Source organism: Elgaria multicarinata, chromosome 6 (assembly GCF_023053635.1).
Source record: "Elgaria multicarinata webbii isolate HBS135686 ecotype San Diego chromosome 6, rElgMul1.1.pri, whole genome shotgun sequence".
Taxonomy (NCBI): domain Eukaryota; kingdom Metazoa; phylum Chordata; class Lepidosauria; order Squamata; family Anguidae; genus Elgaria; species Elgaria multicarinata.
In genome coordinates, this window is record NC_086176.1 from 40,997,460 (window position 1) to 41,013,337 (window position 15,878).

The 15,878-nt window shown below is 38.6% G+C and overlaps 1 protein-coding gene across 3 annotated transcripts in view; it reads left to right on the forward strand.

Moving 5' to 3' along the window:
• Nucleotides 1-15,878, forward strand: part of PTPRD (protein tyrosine phosphatase receptor type D) — a 1,062,283-nt gene that overhangs the window by 867,602 nt on the left and 178,803 nt on the right. The window contains exons 9-12 of one of the 3 annotated variants that reach the window (XM_063129268.1): nt 11,745-11,933; nt 13,179-13,187; nt 14,019-14,036; nt 15,684-15,794. In XM_063129268.1, coding sequence (XP_062985338.1) covers nt 11,745-11,933; nt 13,179-13,187; nt 14,019-14,036; nt 15,684-15,794 — 327 coding nt within the window. Of the gene's footprint in view, nt 1-11,744; nt 11,934-13,178; nt 13,188-13,735; nt 14,037-15,683; nt 15,795-15,878 lie in introns of those variants that run through there. The other 2 variants (XM_063129265.1, XM_063129267.1) reach the window with 2 other exon arrangements.

The following is a 15,878-nucleotide window of genomic DNA, read 5'->3' on the forward strand; positions in this document are numbered from 1 at the left end:
GAGCTATTGTCACACACGCAAATGATCAAAATGGCTCAGACTCAGTGGTGTCATCCAGGTGTAGGCACAAAGTGGATCGCCAAATATTTTGTACTTCAAATCCCAGCATTGCTGACCATAGGTCATGCTGGCAGGGTCTTCTGGGAACTGAAGTCTAAAACATCTGGGGAAATATATTCTCCCCGCCCCGGCATAATCAATGGCTCTGGCAGTAGAATAACAGGATCTGTACACCTATTATGAGGCTCCTGAACACCCAGCTGCAAGCCCCTGCCCAAAGTCCTTTTTCATTGCTCTGCTATTCCCTTCCAACTTACCTGGTTTTGCTGCAGCAGGATCCTTACCAGATGCGAACTGGAGCAATGTCCCAGAGACTTCTGTAATTCAGACTTTGAATCTTCTGAATTGGCATTGCCTTTATGCACACTGCACTTTATCAACAATCCATATTGTGCCAACACCAACACAAAGTACCGTATTTTCCGGCATATAAGACAACTGGGCGTATAAGACGACCCCCAACTTTTGAGAAGATCTTCCTGGGTTAAAAAGTCATCTTATACGCCAGAAAATACAGTAGTTTTCAGCTGTAGGTTGGGGATGTTAAAGATGAACACTTCACAAACTAAGACCAAAATACATGAGGAAACAGTGCAGAGAGGGAGGAAGAGAGAGCAAGAGATCTTGAGTTTGCTGAGGGAGCATGCCAAAGAGGAGAAGGAGCAGTAAATATTATTGTGGACCATATCTGAGCTAACCAGTGCTTTCAGTCATCCAGTTTGGAAGCAAGCCAAGGGCAGGGCTGCAGGAGATGGAGAAGTAATGGAGAAAACTTTAAATAATAAATAAGAGCCCTCCTGCTTCAAATTTGAGTTAATTTGAAATTAGTGAAAGCACACTGATGAGAAACCCTGTATAATCATGGAAACTGATACATGTCAAGTTTTGAGAATGACTGTAAAGGTAATTGCTGTTGTCTCTATTGTTATAGTACACTAGAGGGGATGTTACATCCCCCCTTCCTATTTGCATACTGGACCTAGTGATTTAGGAACAAACTGGTGGGAATTTATAACACACATGCTGCATTCTCCTTGTAAAATGACAGTATGCAAACAATTCTGAAAGCTTTAAAAAGCAGGGGGTGGGAAACGCAGCCTTTGCCGGTTGTTCTGGAACTTTGTAATAGTCTTAACTTTGGCCAGTAAGAGGCAGAATTATTAATACGCCATCCCTCTGTACCCCCAGTTGATTTAGCTGTTGAACAATTATAGAAAGCAGATCCACATTTTTCTGAGTGCTGGTAGAGTCTACAAAATGTAGAGTCTCACATTTTTACAATTCAAAGATGGATTTGATAGCCTACTTAGTACCTAACATGAGATTTTATATGTATACCATTTAAATAATTATTCAGAGTTTCATTCTTTATTAATAAAGTGAGAGTATAATCCATGGAATATGAAAAAGAGAGATTTATTTATAGAATGTGCATCTTGCCTTTCTAAAAATGTCTGACTGCAAAAAATGCATCTGCATGTGACATAATGCTATCTCTATATTGTTGGATGTACATCCATTCATAAGAAATGTAACTTGTTTTCCAGTCATTTCTAATATACCTCCTCTTTGCGTATACCAATATATTCCTTTAGGGTTTTTTTAATCACCTTTGCATTCTGGCAATATTATTATTATTATTATTATTATTATTATTATTATTATTATTGACACTTGATACTTGTTTTTTGAAAGAAGCTTTGCAGTCAGCATTCCTGTTTCTAAGAAAGAAACAGCCCCTTAGGAAGTAGCCGGAGTCATTCTTTAATGGGCTTCTAGAGAAATGCTGTGGAATGCAGAGCACTCTGGTCCTTCCCCAGAGGCTGAGAATGCTGCCTCGACAGAACTTCTAGCTGGTGCCACTGGAGTTATGGAAACAATGACCAAAAATTGAACCTTCTCTTTCCCACAAGGCAATGTGGTATCTGGCCAGCGTGGTTTTGATGCATTTTTAATGCAAAATATATTAAAACGTGATCTTGTCAGGTTTATTTTGGTCTGTGTCAGAAGAAGTCAAGAAGCAGCTGCTAGATTAAAAATGTGGGTGGGGGGGGGAGTTTTTACTGCTCTGAATGACTAACATACTTTACTTAAAAATAGACACTTCTACTCTTTTGTGGTTTTTACAGTGCCATGCGGTTCTCCAGAAAGGCATCCATGCAACATTACCCATTTGCTTTTTCTGGTTAATCCATAACAAACTGTGAAATTTCCAATACGATAACAATTTGACCATGAAATTTGTCATGAATAATTTATATGACTTAAACCATGTACTGGCAAGTCTCTATTATAATAGAGGATCATTTCAAATATTGAAGTTCAAAGGACAGAATACTTAACCCTAATAGTGAGTCTGTGCACAGCTTGACATTTTACTGTAATACAAATCTTTGGCTCTATTATACCATCTGTTTTGTGGGGGGTTGGCATCTGCTCCCCACCCCATACCCACGTTGCTATTATGTATCGTTTCTGAATTCTTTTAGTCTACCTGGGAGACTAACAGGACAATCCTAGACATGTACACTCAAAAGTAAGCCCCATTGATTTCAAGTAGGGTTTTTCCCAAGTAGCTGGATATAGGATTGCAACCTAAATGTTGCAAGACGTTGGCATTTCAATTGATTTGGACAGAACTGTGGTGATGGACTATTAAATACACCTATCTTTCATTTGAGTTATCACATACAGCTTTTAAAGAGGGTTGAATGTCCCAGTCTCAGTTCTTTATTAGGGGACTAAAGGTTCTGTTAATATGCTACTAAACAGGACAAGCCATTCCACATGCTCAGTGTTCTAACTATATACTAAATATCAAAGGCTTAGGTCAGGGGAACACATAATTCTCATTATTTAATGCATTTCCTTTGATCATGTAGATTTGTACATCCTTAGCAAGAAGTCTATCTTTTGAAGTCCTTGGCTGATTTACGCCAATTTGGCTAGCATACTTTTGTCCTCTCATATTCTGATTCTGAAGGACAGATATTCAGATATCATTGGAGGAATCTCACAGCCGATATCCAATTGCACTCAATCTTAAAATCCTTCTTTGGCCAGATTCATACTCAATTGCTTCCTTATTGCACTAACAGCATTGATGCTTCTCCCTGGAGTGGCGCGTGAATTGTGCTGTCTCTTGCATATGTATTTTATTATAAACAAGGTTAATAATTTGTGAATTCTGAACTTTCAAAAGAGACTGATAAAACCGAAAACTGTAATTTAATAATTGCTAGATGCACCACTCTAGTGCAAATGTCAACAATTACAGGAATTGTTTCCATGAATGTGAGCAGAAATAGAAATAGGAAATAACATGTAAATTGCAGGTACCAATATAATACAAATTAGAAAAGCCAGTGTCTTCCTAATCCTCATTCTTGGTAAACCCCATTTTAACCATAATTTAATGTATTCCTAATCCTATCTTTCTTTGCCTATCACTTTCTTGATTATATTTCCAATCACCTTTCTTTTACCTTTCTTTCTATAGATTATTCCAAATCAGTTACATCTGGTGGAAAACTGGATCACTTTATTTGTGTTGGCTAAAAAACAATATATGCATTCAGTGTAGTGAAAGGGTGGTTTAGTGATTGAACTAGAACAGGTGAGATCCAGATTCAAATTCCCACATAGCAGTTAAAACTACCTGGATGAGCTAGCTTAAGTCACTTTCTATCAGCTTAATTTACCTCACAGGTATGTTACTTTGAGCTCCTTGAACAAAAAACAGAATGTAAATATAATAGTTTCATACTCAAGTTATTTGGTGTTAACATATGTACAGATGTGGAAACTGTTCCATTTGGAGATAAATTATGGGTTCTAATGGCTTTTTCATGAATAAAAAAATGTAATGGATGGGAGAGTGGGCCTGTGAGGTGCTTTTGTTGATAAGAACTCTATTGAATTTTTCTCCCTTTAAGACAAGAAAATTGGACAGATAATGTGCTTTAGCTTATAGCTACCAAGGCAGTTTCTGTTCTGCAGCTAGTCCTGAAGCCATGTTGAAATGGACTCCATGGCCTAATCTACACCAAGCAGGATGTTGCAGTATGAAAGGCAGGAGCCACACTACTGCTTTATGGTGGTATTGAAGTGTACTGACAACTGTTGAGGCCCATTGACACATACCATACACTGCTTTCATACGGCTATATCCTGCTTGATGTGGCTCCTGCCTTTTAGATACTGCTTTCATACTGCTATATCCTGCTTGATGTGGCTCCTGCCTTTTAGATACTGCTTTCATACTGCTTTCATAGTGCAATATCCTGCTTGGTGTAGATTAGGCCCAGGCTCTCTGGAATTGAACAAGAACAATTCACTTGAGCCTCTTGCCCAGGAAGAGGATGTTGGCCACTGGCCTATAATTGTTTTCATCTTCTGGATCCGGACTAGGTTTCTTCAGGAGCATCATGAAAATTAATACATCCTTTTTAAAATGATACCATCCTTTTAAGGAAAATGGTACTGTCCCTTCTCCTAAAGCCGAATTGACACCTGGATGAAACCAGACATTTTATTTATTTATTAATTTATTGCATTTATATACCGCCCCATAGCTGAAGCTTTCTGGGCGGTTTACAAAAGTTATCCCTATTAGATATGGTAAGCCAAGAAGGACAAGGGTCAACCATACAATTGTCAGCCAAACTTAACCAAAGACCTTGTCCACATCCTTAGACCATAGCAACTGAAACAATTTCATGTATTTGTCTCATCCACTTTTAAAGCTTTCTAAATTGGTGGCCCATCATTTTCAGTTTATTTCTGTGCCACTTTTCCATGGTAAATCACACTCAAAGAGAGTCACCTTATAAAATAGCAATTAGAAAACAAACACAATTCAAATAATCATACAAATATTAATGAATATACATTAAGATGTCTGTCCTGAATCTTCCACCATTCATCTTCATTAGATGACTTTGAATTGTAGCATTATGAGAAAATTAGAAAAAGTCTCTCTGTGCACTTCCACACCATGCATTCATGAGCACTGCATCAGCCCCAATGGGAAGGCATATGCTGCGCAAAGCCAGGGATTCACCTGCACTGCACTTTCCCTCATTTGCTGTTTCTTCCAGTGCCATCCAAGTCCCCTGCTGGCTATGTTCCTGCTGTTATCTCTAATCTGTGCATATCCCTAATTGGTGAACAGAGGAATCCTAGCTGTTATTGCCAAAAGGGGTCAGGACTTGGAGGCCAAGAAAAAAGCCTTTTGGGGCTTAGATAAAACTCTGAATTGGTACCATCTTTAGCGGAAAATGTAGTTATGTGTAGTTTGATCTTTAAATGGCTTTAAAAGTCAACTAAATGGAGGTTGCAATGGCTAGTAGACATACTTGTTATTGAACCTCTGTATTCAAAAATTGCATTCCATTGAATACTAGTTACTGGGCGGCAACAGGATGAAAGAACATTTGCCTTTTTATCCTGTTTATAGGCTTCATCTGATTGGGCACTCTGGGAAGCAGGATGCTAGACTTGATGGACTTTTGGTCTGGTATAGCAGGACTATTCTTACCGCATCCTTATCTTCACTATATTCACACAATCAATATAAGCTGAATTTTTAAAAAATGTTAAACTATAAACTAAGGGCCTCGCTAGACCAGGGGTTAGCACGGTGCGAGGCCCGTGCTCGTCCCTTTGCATCCAAATGATGCACAGGGGATCCCGGCCTCAGCCAGGCCTCAAGCCACCCTGGCACTGCGCTAACAGGAACCGCTTGTAGTGCGGTTCTTTCTTTCTTTCTTTGTTTTATTTATTTATTTCTATACCGCCAAATAGCCAAAGTTCTTCCCATGGTCCCGGCCTCAGGTCGGGCTGAGGCCGGGACCGTGGGCATGTGGACCGTTCCGCCGCTTTTCCCAGCTACCGCATTTATGCGCGAGTAGCCGGGAAAAGCGGTGGACGGGCCACAGAACTCCCCCCTTCCCCCGATTTCCCCCCCACGACCTCCCCTGGCCTCCGATCCCCCCTCTCCCCCCATGTCCCCACCTGCCGTTTCCCACTGGCGGCGGTGATGTCCCCAGCTGCTCTCGACGACGATGTCCCAGCCAGCGTTTCCTGCTGTCATCATGTCCCCCGGCCTGTGATGCCTGCTGTCACCAGGCCGGACATGGCGACAGCAGGCATCACAGGCCGGGGGACATGATGATAGCAGGAAATGCCCGCTGGGGACATCGTTGTCATCCTCGGCAGCAGGACAGAGTGGCTGGGGACATCAGTGGTGGTGCCAGCGGGAAATGGCAGGTGGGGACATGGGGGGGAGAGGGGGAAATTGGGGGAAGGGGACAGGGGGCTTTTTTAAAAAAGAAATTACTCACCTGTCCCGGTGGTGCGCTCCTGTGCACGTGGCCCCTTTAAGCTTTAACAAAATGGCCCCGTTGCATCTTGCGTTTAGACGGGGCTGACAGGCCGCACTACTTCTAGCGCGGCCTGGCCCCTCCTCACTACCAGATTCAGCGGTAGGTCTAGCAAGGCCCTAAGTTATAATATTCCAAACCATTCTTAGTTGTAGCTTTCACTTTTTTATAGGCCTTCACGAAACTAGGGTTTTTGATGTTTCTTATTAGGACCCTGGTTCAGGTGTCTGGAAACAGAATGCAATCAGTGTGTGGGATCAGAACCAGGGTGGCAGCTTCCCAAATTCCACAAGTAAACAAAGACTTTGAACAAGATATATGCATAAGGTTCTGCGGAGAAGTACAATCTTCACATGGCTCCTTAGGGGCTGGGCGGATCATACCATGCATCCCACTCACTCTTCATGCATTGATTATACCCTGTTAATAAACACCTGAACAACATCTCTGATGTATAAAACCAATTATCCAATTTCGGTCATAATCATTGGCAAAGAGAGGAGAGAACTGAATCTGAATTGCATTAATGGGAAAATAAGGAAAAATCATCAGGAGAGATGCCAGTGAGTTCTCCTAAGCCAGGAAAGGAAACAAACTGGGGCCTCATGAAGCCCATCTCAAACTGAGAAATGAGTTCTACAAGTCCTCAAATTCTGCTCTTGCTCACTTTAAAACTGGGTCAGATAATAATTAATGGCATCCTTCACCCCATATAGCTCCATCGCCTTTCCCTATCCCCAAAACCCATCTCCTCCATCCTCAAAGTTCTTAGTACTTCTCTTCCCTTAAATCAGTGGAAGCCAGGGAACAACAGCAAAGGCAGGCAGCAAGGGGATTTGGAAAGCTTTTCCCTCCCGCCTCTTTGTCACGTCACCATGTTAGTGAGCAGTATGCCGGAGCATGGTATAGGATACTAATTATGGCAGTGGGGAACTATACCACATGAATGGGATGTCTGGCTATACAAGGACGTTCACACCACACATCTCCATTATGCAGATTTTCCATTGGGCATACATAGAAGTATGACAAGCAGAAATGTAAGCCAAGCATCTGCATGTCAACACTTGCTTCGGTGTCTAAGGCTACATCTTCCAATTTTCTCCACCAAAATTAATGAAGAAGAAAAGCCTGTAAGTGACAGAGGAGAAGCCTGCATACGTGGTACATATCTAGAGAACAACACTTCTGGGAGATTTTATGCATTCAGAATTTACAGTCAGCTTCCACCTTGATAAAGAAACAATAGAGATTGCAGTCTTAGATATTTATTTCTCTGTAGATTGGTGGATTTTAGCTCATGTGTCTAATGGATAAAGCTGTAAATTGTACTGTAAGGGCAGGTAAAGTATTGCAAGTTGTAAATATACCAAGTAGCATTGTTACTATTTCTACATCTCAGACAAACATAGGCCCTTTCTACATCTAAGGATTATCCCGGGAAAATAGAGGGATCTTCCCTGCCTGCTCCCAGGATCCCCTGTGTGTCATTTGCATGCACAGGGATGATCCCAGGACGATCCCTGGAAAAAAGGAAGGTGTAGAAACAGCCCTAGACTGCTAGAGGGATTGGTCTGTCAAAACCCTGAAACATATCTTCTGAGTACATAAAACAAATCTAGTGAACTTTTGTTAATGAAGAATATAACAGAATGTATGAAAACATTCAATACACTGATGCAGCATTTTCCAATAAAGCACCATGCTATAATTGCCCTGGCACAGAACTCATCTTCAGACTTCTTCAGGTTATTAGGCAGTGAAATGCTGAGGAATAAATGTCTGGAACAAAATAAGAAATTTAGCAGCAGAACATACTACTAGGACACCTTACAAATGCAAAGAATGTGACATGTTGCCAGATCTCTTGTAACTGTCACTATAAACAAATATGTATGTTACTTATATGACTCCCTGAGCACAAGGGCATAGTAATCTGCCCTTTAATGGCCTGTTAAACTGACAGTGTCAGATGGTTCTGGAAAGGTCAGGTCTGATTTAAATTGTTGATGAATTACTAGCTAATTCAGCATGACTGAATATTAAAATGAAAAGTGGTGGACATTGCGGTTAAAATCCTAATGATGACATTAATGTGCACACTAATGAACATGACAAAATGTTTTTCTTTTCAGTTCATGTAGAAGTTTAAAGCTACTAATATATCGATTAATAGCTACTTTCCCCTCTTCTCTAAAAGAGTATGTGGCTGCAATATAATTGCTGATTGATGTGATTGTTCATCTTGTTTGATGATCTGTCAAACATGGTGCCATCAAACTGGAAAGACAGGTTTTATAGAAATAACTAATAAATTTAAAGTAGAACAGAAAGCAATTAACGTCTTATAAACTACACCCACTGAGATAAGCATTCCAATTACAAATTTCATTATTTCCTCCAGTCCATTTTATGTCGAATACTGGATTTTATTGCCAAATACCTGACAGCCAGATTGGAAACAAGCCACAACTGTCAAAGTATAACAGCTCTGACTATGTGAATCTGTTACATTGTGTTGTTTCTCATGAAAATTTAATGACGAGTGTGTATTCAGAAAGGTTCTGTGCGTAAGAGGGATGGATCGAATTTAATTACCCTTATTAAAAATGAGAAAAGGAAGCTCTTTACATACTATAACTTATTAATATGCAAGATAGATTATCTTTGTTGTGTGCTTGTTTATATGAAAAGTCGGGGGGGGGGCGCGCTCCGGAGAGTTGTTTGTGAATCAAGAAGGAAAAGGAAAGGTCATGCAAATGCATTAGAGTTACTACTTCAGTATGGCACAAGTCAAGTTTTATCTATAATTCCCAAGGTGAAGGCATCACATCGTATAAATTGTTATCAAAAGTAGGTTTCTTTGGTAAGAGCTGTATAGCAAATGACCCAGCGATGTCAGCCTTTGACATTTCCTGCTTATTTGCTGGGATAAAAAAGCATTCACACTTGCAAAAGATTAGTGACGACCACTCTGCTGCAGCAATATTTATATACATTCACACTGTCAATGATTAAGTAGCCTTGGGGAGAAGGAAGTCACCAGGGAATGCAAAGATTTGTCAGGTATCCAAGGATATCCCTCTAAGTTTTTCAAATGCCTCTGAAAGCTTTACTGCAGCTATGTGAAAAGATTTCCTGGCCTAGCAAGTAATTTATTTGACACTGGACAATTTGTACTCAATTATTTTTATTCCTTAAAGAATTGCATGTCAATGCTTGCCAAGCAAGATGTTTAATAACAAAGCATGTATTCTTCAGTAGATATTGATCCTTTTTTCTTTTTCTTACTTTTTCTTTGTGAAGCAAAATAAGACCATTGCATATGAGGCCTTTATAGCAGTGAAGGATAAGTGAATGTGACTCTGAGATGATTACAGTAAAAATCTTACGTTACCTTGTCATTTCTGCTTTGGATTGTATTCTGGTCACTGCTGAATCAGACAAAGTTCTGGATCGAAAGATCTACTTTACTAGTTTCTTGCACATGCAGGAGTGTTGAGACAGCAGCGCCTCATACTATAAGCAAAATCTCTTTTGGAAGTGCAAGAAAATAAAAAATCAGTTTATGATACCGAGCTGGAGTCTCCATCCAAAAGAAAAAGAAACCCAGAGATTCCAGTGGATGCATAAGATTCTGGCCTATGGAACTAAAGCTACAGTCCTATGCAAGGTTACTTGGGAGTGAAGTCATATTTAAGAGTAGATCTAGATTGGAAACATGCTAATATTTAATATATGGCTCAGGTCCAGGTTATTTGAAAGACCGTATTCTCCCTTATGAACCTGCCTGTGCTTTGAGATCTTCTGGAGAAGCCCTTCTTTCAGTCCCACCATCTTCACAGGCGCGCTTGGTGGGAACATGGGAGAGGGCCTTCTCGGTGGCTGCTCCAGTGCTTTGGAACTCTCTTCCCGGGGAAGCTAGACTGGCTCCCTCCTTGATGGGCTTTTGGAAGCAGGCTAAAACTTGTTTGCTCCATCTATGTTAATGACTTATAATTTTGTTGTATATTTTAAACTTTTTTTTTACATTTCTTTTTTACATTTCTTTTCCTATGTTTTAAAATGTATGTTTCAAACTTCGTAAGACCACCTTGAGGCCCAGTACTGGGCAAAAGGCGGGATACAAATAAATATAATGCCGTAGTAGTAGTAGTAGTAGTAGTAGTAGTAATAATAATAATAATAATAATAATAATATGGAATGTTATTGGAATCAAATAAGAACATTCTCAATGCTCTAAATCTATTGGAATCTGATTTACTATGGATTATAGTTAAAAAAAAGCAAAAACAAATATTATTTCTAATTGGTGTGAGCTCCCATCTACTGATTGGGGAGGGGTACAATTTTGGTAAGTTCTCCCTCCTCTCTGGAGCCCCCATCCTCCACCCAAATCTGCTCAAATAGGTTGCCAAACCCTTTGGACCAACTTTGGATGTGTGCAGGGAACTTCTGGAGGGAGGGAGAGTTCTTGAAAATCACTACCCTCTTTCTTCCTTAGTTGTAATCATCTGCTCCATTAGCAGAGTGACACCAGTTGGATACAACCAAAACAATATGCCATGCTAATTTTATGCTAAATACCTTTTAAACATTTCCAGTAGCCAATTGATTCCCCCCCACCCCAGTAAAATACTCTTACTTGTTCATTTCAGATATTATGGGAAACTATGGTTTTTTTGCTACATGGGTGAGTCTGCAGAAGCCTTGGTTTGTGCACTTCTCTCCCCAACACCTTTACCCCCCCCCCATGTTCCAGAGGCGGTGATCAAAAATATCCACTTGAGGTTTTAAACTAACCACAGTTCCCTGTGACATCAAAACATGGGGAGCTGTGGTTTGTTAAATCTATGGTGAATGAGAACTAGGGATGGGAGAGAAACTCTTTTGATTTGCACTTCTTTGAATTTTGTGGTGCAGTTCACTTATCAAAAATGCATACAGAAACCTGCTTATTAGGGGAAATTGTGACTAAAATTGCATATGTTCATGAAAATAAAGTATAAAATGCATTATATTAGAGGAAACGGCTTTGAAAAGTTGTGTATATTAGGCAAAATAACAATATCTATATTCCAGACAAATTTCCATGTGGGCATTTAAAGAAAGTCACAAACTGATATAGAAAAGGGATGGAATGAATTTAAAATTGGAAAAATGAGAAACTGAAAGATACTGAAATTGATAGATTTCTCAATCCCTAGTTACAACAAGTCAGAATCAAACTGAGAGGAGATGTGAGCATGGCTGCAACAATTAGAAATATTTTGTAACCCTGATGTCTACTTCCTTTTCAGAGGACCAGATTCCTCGTGGTTTCCCCACCATTGATATGGGACCACAGTTAAAGGTGGTTGAACGTACTCGAACAGCCACCATGTTGTGTGCAGCCAGCGGCAATCCTGATCCAGAAATAACGTGGTTCAAAGATTTTTTACCTGTGGACACAAGCAACAACAATGGACGCATCAAACAATTACGATCAGGTAAGGTCTTGTTACTGTTTATACTAATGCCGAAAATTATTCTCTCTTGATTTTCTTTTCTGATCCTTTTTAATTATTTTTATTTTATTTTATAGGTTATGATTTCTTCTTCTCTTCTCTTTTTTATGCTGTTGAGCGTGTTGTCCATGTCTGTGTTATCATAGCCTGTTTCCTGTCTCTGTGTGTCTTGCAGCTTCTGTTTATTCCACATTGCTCACTGCTGTGACTGTAGTTTTGATATTTTTATTTTCTTTACTGCTTTTCAGCAGTATTTGACAGATCCATTTTCTTCTCTATCCCTATCTATCTTTTTATTATTATTATTATTATTATTATTATTATTATTATTATTATTATTATTTAAAAACAAATTTATTTCAACATTGGACTTCAGAACATGCAAGGAGTACCAATGGTTATATCCATCCAATCCAAATTTTTCATTATTTGACACTTAAAATATTCTAAAACTATTGTGTTTTGTGAATTCTTTTCAACATTTTGAATCCACCAAAGATTAGCCAGTTTGGACACATCTTCTTTCGTCTCACTAATACATGAAACACACGACTTTTTCTCATGTGTACAATCTTTAACCCTCCGAAAACGCAAGCAAGCAAACAATAACCAAAAGGTCCTTGGGTTAGCCTATGAATGGAGAGATTTTTACTGGCTGAGATTTTCTGATGCATTTAGCCACAGTAGTGTGCATACATGCTAAAGCTTCATCAGTATCAACAGTGTCCGGATCTACAGAAGCCTGCTTTTGGTGTAGAGTTCAGCTTTCGCTGCTCCTCCTATTTTCCCATTTCACTTCCTCAAGGAATCCTTTCGTCCCGTCCTTATGCTCTCTGCAGCTTCATAATAAGATAACTCTAAATTTACTAAGTTGAAAGCTTATCCCCATATAAAATATAATACAAGGGGGTGGGAAATATAATAAGCTGTTTACTTCGACAATGATAGTGCTGTAGAATCAGTTGTTTAATCACCTGTCTTCCCAGAACTTTTAGCTATTTGACCCGTCCTGTGATGTTAAACCGTCTTGTTAACCAACTTCTATGCTTGTTGTCAGCAGAATTGTGTAGATTAAACTTCTGTTAATGTAAAACTAGAAGTAATTTTCACATGTGACATAGATGATTTAGTATATAAAGCTTTAACTTGAAAACTTTTGTACCAAATTATAAGGAATATAATAATATTTTTATGCTGTCTTTCTTCTCTCCGTATTTAAATCTCCAGAATCTATTGGTAAGTGCTTAGTTCTGAAGCGCACTTCACCCCCACTAATTTTCATATGCAGAATACTATGGTTTTGGTATTATAATGATGATTATTACTCTTAAAATGCATGGCATGCATTTTACTAACAGTCAGTGTAGTCACCGGACCTGTGTAGTGGCACATACACAAAATCCTTCACAGAATTGTTGTTGTATCAGTCCTAGAAACACTCAGTTAGAAGAAACAATACACAAGTATCACGTAGATGTAGCACAGTAAATGACAAATGTCCCACATAAACGACAGTGTTTATTTCCAGATAGTCTTCTCTCTCTCTCTCTCTCTCTCTCTCTCTCTCTCTTTTTTTTTTCTTCCCCCACCCTTTCTCTCTCTCTCTCTCTATATATATATATCCACATATTAAATATATATATTTATATATAAATATATAAATATATATATATTTCTCATTTAAATAGTTATCCAGTATCTCTTCCTAAACTATGTATTAAATGTAGTACTGTAGAGGTTTTCTTTAAGAATTTTAGGCCTATACAATATATTTTCATCCTAAGCTCTCGTTTGAGTGACAGATCTGCTCTGCCCCTCCCCTTCCTCCACAAAAATGATGGCCTTTGCCCACTTTGGAACACTGTTATTTTGTTTTCCTATAAGCTAATAATTGTACCTAAAATATATATATTCCTGTTTTTAACAGTATAGAAATTCAAGTTTCTTTTAAGACCTTATTTAATTCTGTAACTCTAATTTGATTCTTCTTCCAAAGCCCTAGCCTCCTTCTTCTCGTACTAATGCTTCTTCTTTCTAATCTTATTTGCATTCATATTATCCACCCAGGTGGTACACCAATAAGAGGTAAGAGTGCTGAACTAACGTTCACAGAATGATCTTATTCTTTCTGTCCTTCCATTCCTTTCATTATTGTCCTTAAAAAAATAAAAAATAAACACATTACAGAAATGTTTGTCATCTTTATTTCTTCCTTTTGTCTTATTCAGTTATAATCAGTGACTTTCACCTTGTGATTTTTTTCCCCCACCATCCTTTTCACTTTACATTAAAAACAAAAGTTGTGTTTGTTCATTCATTCTTTTTTCAAAAAGGTTTGTTATTTTGTGATATGCTTCAATGAAAGCATATCCAGGTCTTCAGGCCACAACCCAGTCACAGCGTACCATTTGTCCCTCTTTTTCTTTTTTCTTCTTCTTTTTCTACCTTTTTTCTTTACTTTTTCTTTTTTCTTTTCTTTTTTTTTGGTCCAACTGGAGCAAAAAAAAAAAGATCATTTTTTTTTCTTCCTTAGCTGTTCTTGTTTTGGACCAAGCCAAGATGGTCTGGAGAACAGTTGCAGACATGCAGAAGACAACATGGAATATCTTCTTTTTAACTTTGTCTTTCAAAGGGGTTTCTTTTTTTTCTTTTTGTTCAATTATATTTTTTTTCTTTTAACTTAATAAATTTAAAAAAACAACCACATTCTTCTCCCTAACAAATTACAGCAACACTATATATTTTTTTTCTTGGATTTACCGTTCACTGGATTTTTGGATCCTTCTAATCTTCGGGCTTTGAAAATGGAAAGGTTGATGACTCAGTATTCTTGGTGGTATGTGGTATTGCTGGTTTTTAATCATTTTATTAAAAAAATTGCTCATGTCTTTTGTAATTCTTGTTTTGTATTTTTCTTGGGTTTTGTGACACCACACTGCTAATCCCAGTCGTGGATTTTGATGGGTGTCTTAGGGGGGCCATCCTGCGGTCCTCAGCAGTGGTTGGTTGCTTCTTCCTTCCATGATTTTTAACTTTTTTTTTTTTTGTGCCTTCTAATTCAACTCCTCTTGTTTTTCAGCAAATGCACTTAATGATTGTAAGTTGTGGCGAAATGTCTTTCTTTTTCTTACCAATCTGCATGTCTTTAAGGGAGTTTTGTTTCTTTAAAAGAATATTTTGATTACTATAAATGACTAATTTGTTTCTTTTTTTCACTTCAAGCAGCCTTTTTTTTGTACTCGCTGCACATTTTTGGCCTTCTTCAACGGAAGACTTTCTTGAAACCCATCTTCTCGCTTTTTTTTTTTTTGCCAAGTGCCACTTTTGTATTACTTTTGTTGAACAAACAAATAAAATTGATTTAATAAATGAAATGAAATGGCAGCGACCCAATGACCTAATCTCCTTTATTTTGTTTTAAAGCCATACTTCCTTGAAGCAGTCTCACCCATCTTCATTTTAATAGTCTAGGAGAAACAGTATTATGTTAGAAAATTGTTTGCCAAATGCAGATTGTTTTCCTGTGGTAGCATTGATGGTGTGAAAAAAATAATCTCTTTGTTTTTTTCATCACATCACTTTTTTGTCTGTGTCACCTTAGCGAGAAAATGAACCGACGTTGAGTGGACCTTCGCTTACAGGGCTTTTCATGATTATTAAGCGGTGTGTAGTTGGAAGCTTGAAAAGCCTTCTTTGACAGTCTCTATGGCAATGTATTTTATATCCATACAGGTGCCCTTCAAATCGAGTTGAGTGAAGAATCTGACCAAGGCAAATATGAGTGTGTTGCAACCAACGGTGCGGGTACACGCTATTCTGCCCCTGCCAATCTATATGTCAGAGGTAGGAATGACATAACCCTGGCATCCGCTCTTCATTCAGTCTCAAGGGGTGTTAAGATACTCTTGGGGTCTATGCCATAACTAC